The sequence below is a fragment of the Sander lucioperca genome, chromosome 17 (genome assembly GCF_008315115.2).
Source record: "Sander lucioperca isolate FBNREF2018 chromosome 17, SLUC_FBN_1.2, whole genome shotgun sequence".
Classification (NCBI taxonomy): Eukaryota; Metazoa; Chordata; class Actinopteri; order Perciformes; family Percidae; genus Sander; species Sander lucioperca.
Genome location: NC_050189.1, coordinates 1,233,351 through 1,253,522, shown reverse-complemented (window position 1 = coordinate 1,253,522; position 20,172 = coordinate 1,233,351). Strand labels below are relative to the sequence as shown.

The window sequence follows — 20,172 nt, the reverse complement described above, 5'->3', positions numbered from 1 at the left end:
CCCCCCCCCCATATGACATACAAAAATGAGAATATGAGAGCACATATTTCAAACAGCACTGAGCCTGAACATAAACCAGTGGAAGTGCAAGATAGGATGTCAATAAAAGAACAAACTCTTGAATTCAAAACCGATCGAAATGGAAGATGTAAGGAAGTGCATCTAAAAATACTAAAATGATGATACAAATCAAGCATAATTTAAATATGTAATGAGAGTGAAGTTCGAATAAAATACCATAAAAAAGTAATAATGTGATGCAATAACGGAAAAGAAAACAAGGTGAAGTGTAGGCCATCTTGTTAAAGTGAGTTTTAAGGAGGCAGTGGAATCAGAAAAGACTTGATGAAGACCAGATAAGAAAGAGGACACAGCTTAAAGGAAAAACTTACTTTAAACAGACAGAAACCTTGGACAGAACCAGACTCTTGGTGCTGGCTCCTGGTTAGCGCTGTCGGTCATGTGATGATTTGTACCACCTCAACCTCTTCACATGGATCTTTGTTGTTTAGATGCAGAGCAGTGTAAGTACGGTAAGAACCGCGTGGAGGCGGATGCCAAGCGGCTGCAGGGCAGGGAGGAGGAGCTGATGAAGAAGAAGCAGGAGATCAGGAACCACCTGAGCGTGCTGAAAAAGGACAGGAGAGAGCTGCGCACGGCCGTGGAAGCTGCTGCCGGTACCAGTAACAAACAGGCAATGTCTGTAATTTAAAGTGCCAAGGTACAAGTTTATCAAAGTGATAATCATTCCTCCTCCATTAGGCAAACGGTCACTAGCCTCACTGTCGGAGCGCCTGAAGAAGGTAGAGGAGGACTGCAAGCGGAGGGAGGAGGAGCGGGTGAACCTGGAACTGGAGCTGACAGAGGTGAAGGAGAGCCTGAAGAAAGCCCTGAGCGGTGGGGTCACCCTGGGCCTCACCATCGAACCGAAGGCTGGCTCCTCTGGAGTCCAGGTCAGACCCCTGTACTGTCATTCCACAGTGGTTCAGAAAGGATATGTTGTTACCTGCGTGGCACCATCAGCTGTCTGGAGTAGGGCTACACAAATAATTGCAATTTTATCGAAAACGCAATATGTATGATTCAGAATGTCAAACCATTCTGAATGAAGTATTGTGGTGCTGCGGAGACGTCCCAGCCTACAAATCCTATCCTACAGACTAAAGAAAAAAATCTTTGATTGGTACAGATTGCAAAAATATGTCATTTAAAATGAGATTAAGGATACCAAAATTATCATTCCCTTCAATATCATGAATCATCTCGCGATTGCAATATCAGTCAAACATAATTGCAATTAGATATTTTCCTCATGAAGTCTCTCCCTGTCTGTGTGTGCAGTCGCCGGCGATGTCGCGGCGGACCCAGGAGTCTTCTCCCTTCTCCAGCTGCGACACCAGTGACACGGAGTCCTGCTCCCTGCCAGTCAACAGCGCCTCGCTGCTGCGCCGGCAGCCGGGCAGCCAGAAGGCCTCGTCCGTCCGGGGACACGTCCTCAGGAAGGCCAAGGTCCGAGCTGACAGGGCAGACTACAGGGGGCTACAGCCATGTTTCATAGTTTGCTCATTTCAGGCTAGTTGTGGCAGTCACACCAGTTAAGATATTAGATATCACAAACCCCAATGAAGTTGGGATGTTGTGTAAAATATAAATAAAAACAGAATACAATGATTTGCAAATCCTTTTCAACATATATTCAAAGACAAGATATTTAATGTTCAAACTGATAAACTTTTTGCAAATATTCACTCATTTTGAATTTGATGCCTGCAACACGTTCCAAAAAAGCTGGGACGGGCAAGTTTTCAATTCAATTTTATTTATTTCATTTCAATTTTATTTATAGTTCAAATCATAACAAGAGTTATCTCAAGACACTTTACAGATAGAGTAAGTCTAGACCACACTCTATAATTTACAAAGCCCCAACAATTCCAGTTATTCCCCCAAGAGCAAGCATTTAGTGCGACAGTGGCGAGGAAAAACTTCCTTTTAAGGAGAAACCTCAGACAGACCCAAGCTCTTGGTAGATGGTGTCTGACGGTGCTGGTTGGGGGTGTGATGAACAGTGGCAATTATTGTCACAATAAATATAATGGAACTATGACTAGAAATAGTAGTTGTAGTAGTTCATGGTGTAGCAGGGCACTGCAGGGCATACCACTGTGTTACATCACCTTTCCTTTTAAAAACACTCAATAAGTGTTTGGGAACTGAGAAATAATGAATGATTATGTGAAGCGTTGTAGGTGGAATTCTTTCCCATTCTTACTTGATATATGACTTCAGTTGCAACAGTCCGGAGTCTCTGTTGTCGTATTTTGCGTTTCATAATGCGCCACACATTTTAAATGGAAGACAGGTCTGGACTGCAGGCAGGCCAGTCCAGACCTGTACCTATACTATATACACTACCGGTCAAATGTTTGGGGTCACTTAGAAATTTCCATTACAGACAGAATATCAGCTGAGATCAGTTGCATTGTTTTTTTAATCAGGGCAGCAGTTTTCAGATTACATTATGCGCTTACATAATTGCAAAAGGGTTCCTGACTGTTGTAGAAAGAAGTGGCTGATCTTTAATGCAATATCTACATTGCCCATTATTAGCAACCATTCATCCAATGTTCCAGAGGCCCATTCTGTTTACTAATCTGATATCATTTTAAAAGGCTAACTGAGAAAACATTGGAGAACTCTCTGCAATTATGGAAGTACATAATGTAATCTGAAAACTGCTGCCCTGGTTAAAAAAAACAATGCAACTGATCTCAGCTGGTATTCTGTCTATAATGGAGTGGAATGGAAATTTCTAAGTGACCCCAAACTTTTGAACGGTAGTGTGTATTTTTTATATATATATATATATATATATATATATATATATATATATATATATATAGGGCAGTCGGGACTCACCCGCGGATGAGCCTCTCAAAATGGCGAGCGGATGAGCCTCTCAAAATCTGACAAAAATCTTTACTGACCTTTGTCAATCTGAAATGAAGACAGATTCAGCAACTGGATGGCCTATTTCTCGCTTAAAATGTTTTCAGAAACACGTTTCGGTGAACTATTTTAGTATAATATGAGATCGTATTCTGAACAAGCTGCCATGACAGTCTGGCTGTGAATTTCCAGAGAAAAAAGACCCACGTGACGCGTTCGTCCTATCAGCTGCCAGTTTTCATTTTCTGGAAAATAATCAGACTGTTAATGGAAACAATACAGAGAAGCGCCGCCTGCTGCTATGGAGACGTATTACGTTTCGCGCACGCGCAGAGCGTACGCTCAAGTCGGCGTCTCCTCAGTGTGTTTTGAGGCATTTTTTTGGACCTTGGGGACCCGACTGATCAGTCCGACTGCCTTTTCTGCCGACGGTCAGCCATCTGGTTGGTGTGTAACAGCTCTAAGGAGTGAGCATGAGAATATCTGGAATGTTGTGATTCAGAATCACATTTTTTCATATATTTTTTTCTCATTCATTTTGTATGTTTTATTAGATTTTTATTATTTATTTTACTTGATCGAGAATGATTGCACATGTCCTGGTTGTGCTGATTAAGACGATTGTACTTATTCTATAACTCTGATAGTGGGAGAAACTGATGAGTGTCTGTTTGTTTTGCAGGAATGGGAGCAGAAGACCGGCACATAATACGCCCAACCCCTCACAGCACGCTTACTTTCATTTCTTTTTTCTTTTAAAGAAATTGTGTATATATTTATTTAAAACTGTCCATACAGTCTGAGATTGTGTTGAGGAGCACACAAGCATGAACAAAGCCAGTTGCTGCTTTTAGTATACTGTCAGTACCGCAACATACAGACGAAGCAACCTTTTTAAACTGTTTGACCAATGAGCATGCTTAACCCTTGTGTTGTCTTCCCGTCGACCTGCAACTTTTTGTTTTTCTGAGTCAAAATTTTAAATGAAAAACCTTTATCAAAGTTTTGGTCTTATTTTTCAACACTTCTGTGGCTTTCCTCGATGTTTTTGTCACTTTTTTTCAATGTTTTTTTTTACTTTTTCTGAGCCTTTTGAAGTTTTAGTGTTTTTTTTCCAAAATTTTTAAAGCTTTTTTTTTTTTCATTTGTCACTTTTTTCGACATTTTTGTCACTTTTTTGTCACTTTTGTCACTTTTTTGACATTTGTCACTTTTTTTCTGACATTTTTGTCACTTTTCTTGAAATGCTATAAAATTGACTAAAGCACCCAAATTCAATGAAAGTAGTGAACTGATTATTTAACTTGTTAAGAGCGTTGTAGTGAACCATCCACGTAATTTTTTTGGACAATTTGTTTGAAAGAAAACCCAAATTTCAGATATAGAAACCTTTTGAAAATGGGTCAAATTTGACCCGAGGACAACAGGAGGGTTAATGTACTAAGTTGTGCAACTTGTGTTGTTCGCTGTACTTTCTTTTCAAGCCACCCCCTTATTCTCCCTTTTTTTCACTCAAATCTGATCCAGGAGATTGACAGTTTGGGGTCAAAAAGGTCTACGGTCAAAAATATTTATTTGTAAATGTTTAGAGGAAATAGTAGCTTCCCTTTATTTATGTTGATATATTTAAAGTTTTTTTTCGTTGAACTTGTGGCGCTCCACACACACCGTCATGGGTGTCAGCATCAGCAAACAAAGTGCATCACAATAATCCTAACAGCTATGTAGCTAGTCTCAAAGCTGTATTTCAAGAAGGAGAAATATTCTCTAGATCATTCAAACTCTAAAAAACACAAAGGATTGTGGAGGTTGATCTGTACGGCTGTGAGACATGTTGAGGACTGATTTATGCAAAGCAGAATAGTTGGAAAATCAACATATATTTATTGCAGATCACCAATTGTGACTGTAATACATAAGGATTCTACAGTGTCCCATCCCAATAACAAAGATGCCATTCATTGTTTTGACTTGGTCATGGTTGGAAGAGTTTGAGGACACATAGACATTGATTTATTATTAAATTCATTAATAATGAGTTATGTATTTTTTAACCTACTTGTTAACTTTCACCCTTCCAGTCCATATTTTCTGTATCTGCGGGGGTGACTGAAGTGTAGAAAATAATTTTTGACTCATAAATGTTACATGACTATTTACACAAACTAAATAAAGGCAGTATTCACAACAATTGTATGATAATCATCGTATTTGCAAGATATTTTGCCCTCTGTCAATAATACCAAAAGTGTCATAATGTACCATAATTTGACCATTTTGTGACACCTACCATTAGTGCGCGGTCTCATTTTAATTCATTTCCCAACATGATCAGGATAGCAGTTACGTATTTAATTAGCTTACCTTAGGTCTTAACTGTTATGATGCAGAATATGAATAGGCTTCCAGATGCGCTGTCTTGTCATTACATTTTGTAATAGTAGGATTACAAAAAGTGTCCGACTGACGGACAATACTCCCTTCCACACATCAGAGCTACGTCAGCTTGCTTCAAAATAAAACAAATCGGGTAGATTTGTAGGCGTGTCAAAAAAGTTGTTTAAATACATATTTTGTAAAATTACACATTTACGCCTATTTGTTCTCGTGGTTAAGACTCGTATGAGATCATTTTCCTCAAAACAGGATCATTTTAAGCCTCTGCTATGACAGCTTCACATTTCCCATCTGCCAACACTGATCAGAATAGAGAGGCTCTTGTAGTATAGGAAAAACTAAATATAGTCACAACTTAGCCTGGTTCCAGAATCTTTGACTTGGTCCTGTGCTCGCTGATGTCTGCTTCCCCCTGGTTGGAAAAATCCACCAATACCATGCTACCTAGCTACATTCATAAAAAAAGCTACTGAAAAATGGCAACAAACGTGAATGATATGGACACAGCTCTATGACTTGATGACAGAAACTCATAAGTGGAAATCTTTCATGATCGATGGAAGCTAGCAACAACTACCATAGCTTCCGTTGTATGTCACTCTCTACCGATTGGTTAGAGCAAAACAAAACAAACAACAACCTGCCGAAACAGAAAACCGCTAACACACAATGTCAGAGTGATGAAATGGTAATCAGCTAGCAGGCTACAACTGCAAATTCAGTGTTAAAAAGAACATTTTAGGGCACCCAGATAGCTCAGCTGGTAGAGCAGGCGCCCATATATAGAGGTTTACTCCTCGGCAAAGGGCCCAGGTTCGACTTCGACTCTTTGCTGCATGTCATTCCCCCTCTCTCTCCCCTTTCATGTCTTCATCTGTCCTGTTAAAAATAAAGGCAGAAAATGCCCAAAAAATAATCTTAAAAAAAAAGAGCATTTTAAGCTAGCAATTAAATGGCTTTATCCTGGAAATGTACATTTATTGATCCAGACTAGACAACTAGTATGCTTCTAAAACTTTCCAGGTAAAACTCGCACTCCAGAATTTCTGTTCCGTGTGTGCGAGTAGTTTTGATGTGTGTACAGAACCAATGTTGCATACCGAACCCAACGTCCTGCACCAAAACGGTTCAGGACGAATACATATACCGTTAAAGCCATGCAAACAAAAATGATGTACATGTTTATTTGCATATAGAGCGCCAAGTAAGATCCAATCACAAGTGGTCACTCAGGATGCATCTTCACATGCTACTGCCAGGTGGGAACACACATACCTAGAGCTGTCCACTTGTGATCAGATCACTCAGGACAGATGTTAAAACCAGGTCAAAACAGAACCAGAGGTATCTTTCTAAGGGAGTAATTGTGCTTCCTTAAATCTGCAGTGGGTAAAAAGTGAAAAAAAAACAGAATTTGAAGTAGAGAGAACAGCAAATAAGAATGATCTCTCTCTCTCTCTGAAATGACCTGTGATTGGCCAAAGTCTTCCGTCACGAGCCAGATTTTCTAAAGCCTGAAAACAGAGTTGGAGGTGCAGAAGTCTAGTTTTCTCTCAAACCACTTGAATTACAAATTTCTTTAAATAGTCCCTTAAGCTGCTTGCACACCTTCGCGCGACAGCAATAGTGTCCTGCAAAAAAGCAAAGCGTTTTAAAAAGTTCTCTGCCCTGCAGAGCAAACTCTGTGCACATTCACATGGGCAGCAACCGCTTCATACCCCTACCACCACGATCCAAACAAACGCTTCCCCTCTGCTGCCTTCCCTCATTGAAATGAGGAGGTGAGGAAAGCAGCGGTGTGAAAGCCGTTTGGTGTGATGTTGATGGCTGTCATAGGCTGTAGCAGGACTCCAGCGGGTGTGTGTTAGTGCTCGGAAAACCTGGCAGGTCATCCTGAGGCGTGGCAGCCCTTAGATTTGGCGCTTGTAGTTGGAAAACTCTGAACCTCAACCGCTGTGGCTGACGTTAGACCCTGATCCAAGAGCCTCGGTCCAGCTCCTCTAATCACGCCACTGGTTTACTGTAGTCCTGTGATCTGTGTGTGTGTGTGTGTGTGTGTGTGTGTGTGTGTGTGTGTGTGTGTGTGTTCAAATACCTCCGAGGCACATTCCAAACCCAGAAACTGACTGAAATAGAAGCACTTGCTGTAAACTCAAATGACTGTTCTGCCAAATTAAAGACTGTGACTTCGATTTTCAGACTGCTTTATATACACACACACACACACGCACACACACACTTATCAATGTCACATTTTATGGTGTTTTTCTAATGGCTTTATGTTCCGCTACTTTGTGCCGCTGTGTTCCACTTGTTGTCATGTTGACACTGCTAAGTATACATGGTGTTTTATCGGGATTGTTGACAGAAGTAGCATAACAGAAGTTATTATTAGAGTTTGGAAATCGATGCTACAATATTTTCGGTCTACCTGCCCATCAACAACAGATGCAAGTTAGCTGCGAGTTAACTCTGGTGCATTTACTTTCAATTGTGCCCTGTCCCTGTAAAAATTTAACATTAAAAGAAATAATAAATAAAAACATACAGCACATGGGCGCCAACTGCTCCTCCCTCTTGTAAATATGTTCTATCCTCTTCCTGTTTTCATACCGATACCCCACAGGTCTGCGAGCTAGAGTGTAGTCAGCATGTTGGCATGAGGACAGGGGCGTATGGGGAGTTATATCAATAAGTATTTAGTTAATTGTGATTCCCTGTTGGCTCAGCATGGCTCATAACTGAGCAAGATGTCTGATGTCAGTAAATGTGAACCTGCTGTACATAGCTTGGGGTGTCCGTGCATTAGTGTTTGTTTTTGCACCTTATACGTTTTCTACTCTGTATCTTCGACAGTCTCCGCCTCGGTGACAGATATGCTTGTATATAAACTAATAAACCTCCTGACAAACCCTCTCAGTGACTGTGTGCTTTATTGCTGGGGTGTGGTGGAATATTCATTAAAACAAAATAGATAACTATCCTTTAATATTTCCAAGCCTATGAACTTAGCTTTGCCTGCAGTGTTTTTGCCTCCCCTACAGGTAGTGGGCTCACCTGTATGAAGTGCAAGAGCTTGTAGACTTGATGTGAGCACAATCTCTACTTGTAGGTTGAAAGTTTCACTCGTAGAAAATATTCACACACCCGTGTCCTGAACGTGAAGTCACAGAAAAAATATTCACAAATGTGTCGATTGATATATGAAATAATACAATGAGAGCTGCAAACTTTTAATCCAACATTACTCAAAAACATTTTTTTACTGGAGTCCTTTTTCCAGGACAACCAGAGTCTTGCATTGCCAGACCTTCCTCCACAGTGCTGCGGAGGAAGGTCTGGCTAGTCCACACAGCATCTGGGATTGGAGAAAAACGTGCTCTGGTTTATTGGCATTTCTTTAAACCAATCATAATCGTCTTGAGCCACGGTGCCTCTACTAAATAGTCTCAGGAAGGAACTTGTTTTGGTGGAACATGTGTACGTGCAGAAGTAGTAGTAGTAGTTTAGAACGCCAACACAAAGAAAGAGGAAGGGGATGGACATCCAGCTGAAATGAGGGAGATCCGGCGGCACCGGAGCAATCTCAGAAGTGGAATGTCGTGGATATAGTACAATCACTACTCTGTGCTCCCATCCTCTGGAATCTCTGCAGCTTCACATCATGTGCTCTCCGCATCACAAAGGGACCAATCTGACTGTATCATGCGATACATGTGGAGCAAAACAAAGTTGTAGCTGAGGAAGTAAGAGAGCAGAGCAGGGTGAGCGGGGTGAAAGCCTCGCCGCAGCGGTGACTGCGCTGTGATTGGCTAGTACTCGCTGCCGCAGTTCGAAAAAGGAAAAGATTTTCAGATTTTTCCATTTACATGAATAAATATGATCTACCCATGCTGTTTTAATTGTTATGATGTTGACAATATCAGATAATTCTTTAGAGATGTTATCTTTGTACAGTATATTAGAATTTGTTGTGCATCAAATAGTCGACATTTTGTTGTGTTGAGGTTCTTTCCATCGCCTGACCATGTGGTAGTACATAAAAGAGGACCTATTTGGGCTGATCTTGTATGGAAAAGGAACAATATAGATGAACACTAAAAAAGTAAGAAAATGCTTGCACAAGGGAGAGGAAGAGGAGTAGAATTCAATTTTATTTTTAGTATCACATCATAACAAGAGTTATCTCAAGACACTTTACAGATAGAGTAGGTCTAGACCAGTGGTTCCCAACCTTTTTTCCTTGGCGCCCCCCCCACTTATGTCTAAGAAAAGCTGAGCCCCCCCCCTCCGAAACCGAAGTTGAGGTAACGTTCCCTTACTTTCTTTTTTGATACAGAGGAGTTATCAGCACTTTTACGTTTCTCCGCCATGTTTCATTCATAAAATAGTGATGCCGTGGCGGCAGGAAAAACGAGGATGATATCAGCTAGCAGCTGACCTGATGACAGCAAGGTCCCAGGTTAAGAGGTCCCGGAGGTTTGGCCTACTAAGTAGCCTGCCTACAAGTTTAAGCGAGAACAAAAATATATAGTTTTTATACAGACTTTTGTATACATTATATATTCTAGTGTATTATCATAATTTCTTTAACGTGCAAATATTTTTTTTTTTTACCTCAACCTCAAACCAGATAAAGACTCGCGCCCCCCCTGTGATCTTTGCCGCCCCCCTTAGGGGTCCCCGGACCCCAGGTTGGGAACCACTGGTCTAGACAATATACAAAGACCCAACAATTTCAGTAATTTAGCATTTAGTGCAACAGAGGCAAGAAAAAACTCCCTTTTAGAGAACAAACCTCGGACAGACCCAGGCTCTTGGTAGGCGGTGTGTCTGACGGTGCCTGTTGGGGGTGTGATGAACAGTGGCAATAATAGTCAAAAAGAAAAGATAATGGAACAGTGATTAGACATAGTAGTCGTAGTAGTTCATGGCATAGCAGGGCACTGCAGGGCTTTACAGGATGTAGCATGGCACAGCAGAGCATAGCAGGACACTGCAGGGTACTGCAGAGCGTAGCAATTTGTTAAATAAAGATTTAAAAAAAAAAAAAAAAAAAAAACTAGCCATTTTAATGCTACAAAGCGATCACCCCCCGTTAGCATTCCATTGACTGCCATTCATTTTGGCGCCACTTTGACAGCGAATAACTTTACATCTGAAACGTTTAAAGACTTTATTTGTCCATTGTTTATTTCTAAAGAAACACGACAATGTATAAAAGGCTCCATTACCTTGTACCTCACGTTATGGCTCTGTAGCAGACGTTTTTGTAAAAATAGGCTAACGATTGTGTCATAACCACGCGACTTACTGTCGCATAGTAGAGGAATTACCGTATAGTACAGGAGAAGCGTGCACGCAGTTTCGTCTCACATTAGCTGTTTAAGTGTAATTACTAATGTTAACTAGCATTTTAGTTAGCAGTAATTAGCCTGTGCCTATGTTATCTCCTTACATATACCTACGCTCTCCGTCTCTGCTAGATTGGGAATGATTGAGATTTCTCTTGGCACAGCTACAAGAAGACTTACAACTTCAGACACGTTGCTCACGTCACATTTACGTCGTCTCTCTCAGTTGGAGGCGCAGTAACGCTCAGCGCTCACCGGAAAAGTGCTTCTAACGGCCTTCACTGTTCTCCGTCCAGAGCAACGAGATCTGTTGGTCCATTCTTATATACAGTCTATGGGTGTAACAGGGCATATCAGGGCGTGCAGCAGGACCACGGTGACAGCTGCAGCCATGATTTTGGTGCCACCCTAATCCAGGAAACATGCTGGGTGAAAAAAAAAAACGTAAGGACTCTGGGGAATAAGCACCCCAGAGCTAGGTTGGTCCGTGTACTTGGTGGCCAACGGATTTTCGTTTTGAAAAGAAAAAAACAAAAACGAAAAACGTCCAGTTTCCCAATTACCATTAGTAAATAGGAAAACAAAAAACGGAAAACAACCCATTATTCGTTTTTTGTTTTGATATTAAAAAACAGAAAACGAAAAACAATCTCGTTATCCGATTTTCTTTGATGTATTTGTAGATGGAACTCGGAAATTAAAATGTGTGTATAAATCTTATTCCTTTGTCAGTACCCGATCTGTACCGCCTGTAAAATCCGTTCTGTGCACTGCCTGATCAGTTCTACGCTTGCGCGAACACCGGCAAACTTCACAGCTCTATGCACGCATTGGCATAAGGATGTTTGGACATTCCCGGTTACCGGAAAAAAACATTAGACAGTGACAGTAGACCGTTATGATGGCAAAGATGAAGTTTACAAGGTGTTTGCTGGAGTTGCCTAAAGTATCTGTTAATGATATACGGAGGTCGTCCGGCCATCCAGTACAACACCATGTAGCAAATTAAATAAAGGCTTCAAATTTTACGTTTCGTCATTTCTTTACAACTTTGAAGGTAATTTGCTAACGCTAGCTAGCCTGAGCTAGAAGCCTTGCTTTGGTGTTATAAGTCATGACTCCGTCCTGCTTCAGGTTAACCATGTTTTAAATAAAGTTTAAGCATGTGTATACCTCTCACTTCATGTGTTTGTACTTTTATGAAAGTATCAGGTAAAAACAGGGCTACAAATGAGATCTCTGTGAGAGACCAGCATACTCCTAGCAAACTATTATGTAGCTCAATGCTGGACATTTCACCCCTAATTCCGGTCACTTTACTGTATTTGTATTTGTTTAGTATTTGGTTTAGAAGCCTTTATTGGTGATTTTTTACGGTACAAAGTCCTGCTACATACGTACATAGCTAGCTATGTATGCTCTGCTATGTCGCGTTAGCATGCAGCTACAATAGTTAGCTATGAGTATGCTAACGTTAGATTGTAGTGGAACGAAGCAGCACTTTCTAACGTCAAAAATCGCAGACCAAACACTACACAATCGGACATGTTTCAGCAGGAATGTGACCCGGAATTGGGGAGAATTTAACAACATTGCCAGCTAAGATGACCGTTAGCATGTAGTTACTATAGTGTTTACTGCCGTTAGCATGTAGCTACTATAGTGGTATACAGCAGTGGTGGCTGGGAGAGCTGTCATCCCATCTTCAAAAGGACACTTATGTACGTTTACACTTCATGGCATTAATAATAGACAGTCTATGGTTATTAGTCAAAACGAAGTATTAGGTAAAAACATTAACGTAAACAACACAACAACGATGTCGCTACACGGTTTTGGATCAGTGACAAGTTTCGAATGTTTGTAGCTATGACTATTGTATAATAAAGATTTAATAAAAAAAAGATTTAATAAAAAAGTTGTAATGTTTGGTCATAAAGTGTTGACACATGTTACTTATATACAGTCTATCGTGCAGGCAGAACGGATCGTGTACCGACAGTTACAAATCGCACAGGGACATTGTTAGTTTTCTACTACGTAATTATGCGCATCCACAGAACGGATCTTACAGGCGGTACTGGCCAATAAATGCTATTGAAGGGCGGGTCTTAGCGTGGCGGGAGTAACTTCCGGGTCACGAAAAAAATACCAATGCAAAATTAAGGAATACGACTTATACACACGTATTTTAATTTCCGAGTTCCATCTACAAATACATCAAAGACAATCGGATAACGAGATTGTTTTTCGTTTTCCGTTTTTTAATATCAAAACAAAAAACGAATAATGGGTTGTTTTCCGTTTTTTGTTTTCCTATTTACTAATGGTAATTGGGAAACTGGCCGTTTTTCGTTTTTGTTTTTTTCCTTTCAAAACGAAAATCCGTTGGCCACCAAGTACACGGACCTAGGTTAGTAACAAGCATTTATGGGACAGGATGTACACAAATGGAAAGAGAAGAGAGAGAAGCTCACCCCCAATTTCCACCAGTTGCAGAACGGCGGCGGAGTCAATAGGTTTCCATTAAAGTCAATGTGTGTATTTCCACTGACTGCGGAACGGCTGCATTCTCCGGCGGTCCGCAGCCCTCCGGAGCAGATACGCAGAGCTTCTATTTTTGCCGGACGCCGGAGAGCTCCGCAGCAATTCAGCACAATTCTGATTGTGCGGGACAGGAAGTCGAGCACAGAAACAAAATAAAACATCTGGTTAATTTTCAAAATAAAATACACCGTGCTCACGGCGGATCATATATCCCTGCATTATACCTTGAAAACACAGCACAGAGTTGTTTCCCCTCTACTCCTCTGGATGGAAACAAGCTGTTGTTGGTTTTGTGGTTCTATTCTACGTGAATTCGCGAGATCTTGTGGGTCCTCGTGACTACAGCTGTCAATCATGGCCGCAGCCATTCTGCATTCAGTGGAAATCCAGAGTCAGTGTGCCAAGGAAGTCCCCCAGCAGTCTAAAACTATAACAGCATAATTAAGAGAGACAGGTTAAGGAGAGGAGCCTGGTCGGGCTAGAACTCTCCCCAACCGGATCGGGCTGTACTGGCCTGCCTCCCTCTACTTTTATTATATTATTGATTATATGGTAGATGAATCTGACTACTATGAAGTGAAGCAGGTGGGCCAGGCTAGGCGGACGCTGCAACTTCTCACTCCCTAACTATAAGCTTTATCAAAGAGGAGAGTTTTAAGTTTACTCTTAACTGTGGTGATGGTGTCTGCCCAAACAACCTGATAATAAGGAATTACAGTAGTATAGAATAACTTCCGTTTTGTTTGAGTTTAACATCAGAAAAGTGTAGGTCATCCATGATTTTATATCTTTAATGCATACTTGAAGTTTAGCTCACTGACTGGTTTCGTCTGGCTTGATTGATAAATATAATTGGGTGTCATCCGCATAACAGTGAAAGTTAATTGAGTGTTTCCTAATAATATTGCCTAGAGGAAGCATATATAAGGAGAAACGAATTGGTCCAAGCACTGAGCCTTGTGGAACGCCATGGCTAACTTTAGCGTACCTGGAGGATTTATCGTTAACATTAACAAATTGAGATCAATCAGAGAAATATGACTTAAACCAGCTTAGTGTAATTTGTTTAATGCCAACTAAATGTTCCAATCTCTGTAATGGTATGGTCAATAGTGTTGAATGCAGCACTAAGATCTAGTAAGACAAGTACGGAGACAGGTCCTTTGTCTGAAGCAGTTAGAAGGTCGTTAGTAATTTTCACCAGTGCTATGTGCTATGATGCATTCTAAATCCTGACTGAAAGTCCTCAAATAAACTATTGCCGTGTAGAAAATCACATAACTGATTAGTGACTACCTTCTCAAGGATCTTGGAGGAAAGGGAAGGTTAGATATAGGTCTATAGTTGGCTAAGACCTCAGACTGTTTTCAGACTGTCTGCCAATCTAAACGAGATTCTTCCAGTTTGGTGGATATATATATATACCATCTGTATATATGTATATTGTTGCTGTATGAATATACAGTAATTAAAATTGTAATAAATAAGAGTTTAAAAAGGGACGTTTGATCTAAAGTTGTAATAAAATATTTTACCTTAAAAATAATTTGTTTATATTTTGTTGTTCTTTATTACAAATGCCATTTTTGATGTTGAGGTCAAATGACCAGAGTTTAGCGAAGGCCACACCTGTTGCATTGTGGGTAAATGGAATACAGAGAGAGCCATGTGGCTGCAGAGGAAAAATGTACGGCCTCAAACAAAGATTTTGCACGGTCCAAGAGGCGCACACGGTAATTGCGCTTTTATATTTCAGCCTTATCATATTTGTGTTTAATATTTGTTTTAATTTCTTTGCATTTAATGCACTTTCTGTACTGTTGTGATGCTAACATTGTGGGGCCCGTCTAGTTAAGGAAACGTGCTTAAGAGACTGTAAAATGACTGAAAGAAGTATATTTGACTCATTGTATTTTATGTGTTTAATTTTTTGTAGTTTCACGGTGTCTTACGACGAAAATGTGGAAATAAATGATCAAAGTACATCTGTATGATGCGTGGCCTTATTTAATTGGACCAGTGTAATTACATTCTGAGATCCTGTCTTGTTTCATACCTGAGACATATGGAATATGGTCAGATTATTTCTGCTGGGAAGGCCATAACACCATTCCTTATACTGCCATCTAGTGGTCAAACAGAAGTACAGAATCTGATAAAGTAGGCAAACACAGCAGTATGTTTTCAAGTTGATGGGATTAATGATGATATTGTACTTTGTAAGTACTGTGTTGTGTCTTTTTTTTTTCATTAAAATTGGTAGTGTTTTTACCACACATGCTGTCCTAAAGCTCTTTTCTTTATGGTGCTGTATTACCCACTGTAATTTAGTGTTACCGTGAGGTCATATAGTCGCGATGAATGTTTTGCTCAGACAGAAAATCATTCATTTGTAATAAGAGAATAAGTTACAGATGCATCGCTGCATTTCAAGTGTTGTTGTAGCAACCATTATGTTGGTATATTAACTAAGATTAATATAACACATTTAATGAAACCCAAGGCAGCTTTACACAGGTACATGGGGACAAGGAAAAAAAATAGTAGGCTAACACAAACACGGATTATAAGGAATAGAAACTGGGCGCTAAATGGAAGGGGGACGTAATTTAATGTTGGTTACTGACGTACAACCACATTGCGCAATCTAAAGCTATTTTATGAATGAAATAGACATATTCCTGAAGGGCAATTCGGGGACGTTTTTGAATCATTTACAATCCCGTAATTGTCTCCATCTGTTGAAAGCCCAACCGAGATTGACTTTTTTCAACATACTATACTATGACTTTTTTCGTCATAGTATGGTATGTCGAAAACACTGATGAAAAAGTCATAGTAAAGTATGTCGAAAAAAGTGATAAAAAGTCATAGTATTGTGTTGGAGCCATTACACCACTTTGTTTTGTTTTTTGTTTATATACAAACAAAATGTGATTGTAGTATCACGTTGGTTATCCTAATTAATCTTCAGTTTTAATGTTTGAGCACTGGGTGGAGCATTGCCTTTGGGAAGGCATAAAGGTAATCAGCCACAGGTACACAGGTGTGTGGAAAAAGGGGAAAGCATACAGCTTTTCACCGTGTCAGGTTTGCGTGTCATGGTTTGATTTGTGTGCAAAGAAAATTAATGGAACTAAACCAGAAACAAAATGAAATGGACTGTATTGCTTGTGCGACGGTCAGTAGAATAAAAGGGTCACAAAAATACAGACAGATTGTGGACATTGATTATTGGCAAGCAGAACACGCGTCCAAGCAAGTTCTCCCCTGGTCCCACCTCATGGCCTAATTTGGAGTTGGTAACAGACTCTACAGACTTCAACAAAGAATGAATAGTATAGCATAGTCAAAAAAAGTGATAAAGAAGTCATAGTTTAGTATATCGAAAAAAGTCACAGGATGGTATGTTGAAAAAATAGTAATACTAGTAGATCAAAAAATTGATAAAAAAGGCCTAATTTGGAGTTGGTAACAGACTCTACATATAGTATGTCGAAAAAAGTCATAGTATAGTCAAAAAAGTGATAAAAAAGCCAGAGTATAGCATGTCGAAAAAATTAATAGTATAATATTTTGAAAAAAGTCATAGTATGTCAAAAAAACTGATAAAATAGTCATAATATAGTGTCGAAAAAAGTCATAGTATAGTATGTCGAAAAAAGTGATGAAAAAGTCATAGCATAGTTTGTCAAAAAAAGTCATAAAAAGTGATAGTTTAGTGTATACTATACTATTTTCGATATACTATACTTTGACTTTTTCGACATACTATACTATGACTTTTTTTATCACTTTTTTCCACATTCTGTACTATGATTTTTTCCACATACTATACTATGGATTTTTTATTCATTTTTTTGCGACATTCTAAATTATTTTTTATCACTTTTCCCCACATTCTATACTAGGGCTTTTTTCATCACTTTTTTCGGCATACCATAGTATTTTTTTAATCATTTTTTTCAACACACTATAATATAATTTTTTTCAACATACTATACTGTTGCTTTTTTATCACTCTTTTCCAAATACTATACTAGGGCTTTTTTTTATCACTTTCTTCGACATACTATAATATGACTTGTTATCACTTTTTTTAGACATACTACATACTGCCATCATTGAGTCCATCCTCACCTACTCCATCACTATCTGGTACTTGATGCCACAGCTAAGGACAAGGGCAGTCCAGCGTATCATCTGCTCTGCTGAGAAGGGGATTGGCTGCAATCTGCCGTCCCTCCAGGACCTGTACGCTTCCAGGACACTGAGGTGGGCAGGAAAGATTGTAGCTGATCCCTCTCAAACTGTTTGAACCCCTCCAATCTGCATGTTTTGCCTCTCTTGTCACTGCACTTGCACTAACCATCCTGGACTTTACATCTGCCCATTGCATTTACTTTGTATTCTTTGCCAATTTTGCACTCAACCAATTAATTCCTTTTTTCTTATGCAACAGTTACTTTGTATGTATGTATTTGTTTTTTCTTCATTTTGTGTTTATTTCATTTTAAAGATTAATATGTTTGTTTATGTATGCAGCTTTCACAAGGCAAATTCCATATACGTGTACTTATTGTGGCAATAAAACCTTTTTTGATTCTCATGACTTTTTATCACTTTTTTCATCATACTATCCTATGACTTTTTAATCACCTTTTCCAAAATAATATTCTATGACTTTTTTCAACATTCTATACTATGACTTTTTTGACATACTGTACTATGACTTCTTTTATCACTCTTTTCGTCACACTATAGTAGTCTTTTTTTACTACTTTTTTGACTTACTATAATATTACTTTTTATCACTTTTTTGGATATACTATACTATGACTTTTTCGATATTTTTTCAGCAAAAATACTGTTATTACTTTTAAAATTCAAACTGTACTCATATCTTAAGTGGGGCATGGAATCTAAAGGCTGAACAACATGGAATGAAATATAAAATGTATAAAGGCAAAGGGGAAACTAACAAAATTAAAGTCTTTCTTCAGCTACATGTGCCTGTGCTTTATTGTAGGTCATATATTAACAATCAACAAGTGAAAAACATAATACAGAGGTCTGAAAAAGGCTTTCATGTTTATTACATGTTCACAAATGTAACAATAGCATCTGATGAAACATCCGCTGCAATATTGGTGACAGTTTTTAACTGACACTGTACATTTGCAAAAACAAATAAAAAGTACAAACCTAAACTAAGCCGCCATTTCAGCATTACTTTCACTTTTGACAAGATTTTTCATTGTTTCATTTCAACATCTATACCCACCTTTACATGTGGTGCGTTCACCGTTTAATTCCAAATAAAAGTGTCCTCATTCCAAAAGTCCCAAACTTCCTCACTTTTTCTCTTGTGTCACATCAACTTTCTTTTACCTTCACAATATTTACTGTCCAGAAAGCAGCAAGGTGGTCTGGCTTCAAACCTCCACCCTGTTTCAGTGTCCTTGTGCAAGGCTTTAATAACAGTGATGCATCAAAACATCAGGCCATGAGACCTGTAAAAAGTATTTACACACAACAAGCTGTACTTTTCCTCCGTTGCACAGAAGGAAAAGAGGAACCCTTCTCCATGCACATTCAGAAATGGCTGCAATATGATCTGCAAAGTACTGCAACAAGCCAAAAACAAGGCGATTAAAGATTTTTCTGATTAAATGATCATTTAAAAGACCAAATCCCATCAGTGGGACCAGTTAGGCAAACTATTGAAGTGGTTAAATGGAAAAGCACACATTAAAGTAGATAAAACAGTATTATTTGTGGATTGTTTAAAAAAATATACATCATTTTGGAAAAACTCAACAGCATCATCTCCGGACGGAACGGAGCCTGTCTGGGGTAATATGGTTGAAGAAAATATTTGCATGAAATCTGTGTGCGCAGATTGGTAACAAATGAATGGCTCGATGAACTGTACAAACAGAGTGCTAAACCAAACATAGCATATACAGTAGGGGAAACAAGTTCAAACATCTGTTCAGAATAAAAATAGGGATTTATCATTTATTAGAGAAACAGCTTTTAAGTCATTTAGTGTAATTTTTAGTAATTGTATAAGCTAAATGAAAGCTAGAACTAGTGTCACAATTCCTCTTTGATTGTTTGATGGCTGGCTGAATAACCTGCACACAATTACTAATCTGTGCACTCGTTAGAACAGACTTCCATATAAATTTTTTCTGCCATATGACCCCCATACTATTTGTATAAAATCTGTCTACCAGTAAGAGCAAATCAGAATGTTTTCGTACATTTGGACGGACTGACCCTTTAATTTAGACTTGTTCCCAATCTGAATGTACAATCTACTCCTGAAATAAGTGAAATAAGTTGATAGACTGCAGTAGCGGCAGTGATGGAGAAACATTTAAATGAAAAACATTTAATGAAAACATTTCAGCAGCTCAGAAGGCAGCAAACATCATCATTCATTTCATACAATACCTTTCAACATAAAACACTTTAATAAGACAGCAAAAAATGTGGTGGTATGCTTTCATAACAACATCATTGTTCCTGCAGTTAAAGGTACAATATGTAACATTTCTGCATTAAAATGTCTAAAAACGACCATACCTATGTTATATATTTTTTTACTGCGCAGCCTCCAACTGAGAGAGACGACGTAAATGTGCCGTGAGCAACGTGTCTGAAAGTTGTAAGTCTTCTGGTAGCTGTGCCAAGAGAAATCTCAATCATTCCCAATCTTGCAGAGACGGAGAGCGTAGGTATATGTAAGGAGATAACATAGGCACAGGCTAATTACTGCTAACTAAAATGCTAGTTAACATTAGTAATTACACTTAAACAGCTAATGTGAGACGAAACTGCCTGCACGCTTCTCCTGTACTATACGGTAATTCCTCTACTATGCGACAGTAAGTCGCGTGGTTATGACACAATCGTT

The 20,172-nt window shown here is 39.1% G+C and overlaps 1 protein-coding gene and 2 long non-coding RNA genes across 7 annotated transcripts in view; 1 reads left to right on the top strand and 2 right to left on the bottom strand.

The window, feature by feature from the left end:
- Nucleotides 1–4,064, top strand: part of afap1 (actin filament associated protein 1) — a 166,973-nt gene extending 162,909 nt beyond the window's left edge. For all 5 annotated transcript variants that reach the window (XM_031299830.2, XM_031299829.2, XM_031299828.2 and 2 more), the window contains 4 exons: nucleotides 513–677; nucleotides 763–953; nucleotides 1,342–1,509; nucleotides 3,632–4,064. In XM_031299830.2, coding sequence (XP_031155690.1) covers nucleotides 513–677; nucleotides 763–953; nucleotides 1,342–1,509; nucleotides 3,632–3,658 — 551 coding nt within the window. In that variant the 3' untranslated portion in view covers nucleotides 3,659–4,064. The remainder of the gene's footprint in view (nucleotides 1–512; nucleotides 678–762; nucleotides 954–1,341; nucleotides 1,510–3,631) is intronic.
- Nucleotides 4,065–5,087: 1,023 nt separating this feature from the next.
- LOC116049831 lies at nucleotides 5,088–5,326 on the bottom strand. The gene is made up of 2 exons (XR_004104911.1): nucleotides 5,212–5,326; nucleotides 5,088–5,177 (listed from the first exon to the last, which is right to left on the bottom strand). It is a non-coding gene; the product is annotated as an uncharacterized LOC116049831 (long non-coding RNA).
- Nucleotides 5,327–5,596: 270 nt separating this feature from the next.
- Nucleotides 5,597–19,785, bottom strand: LOC116049833. The gene is made up of 3 exons (XR_004104913.1): nucleotides 19,414–19,785; nucleotides 11,348–11,350; nucleotides 5,597–5,608 (listed from the first exon to the last, which is right to left on the bottom strand). It is a non-coding gene; the product is annotated as an uncharacterized LOC116049833 (long non-coding RNA).
- Between the last annotated feature and the right edge of the window lie 387 nt (nucleotides 19,786–20,172).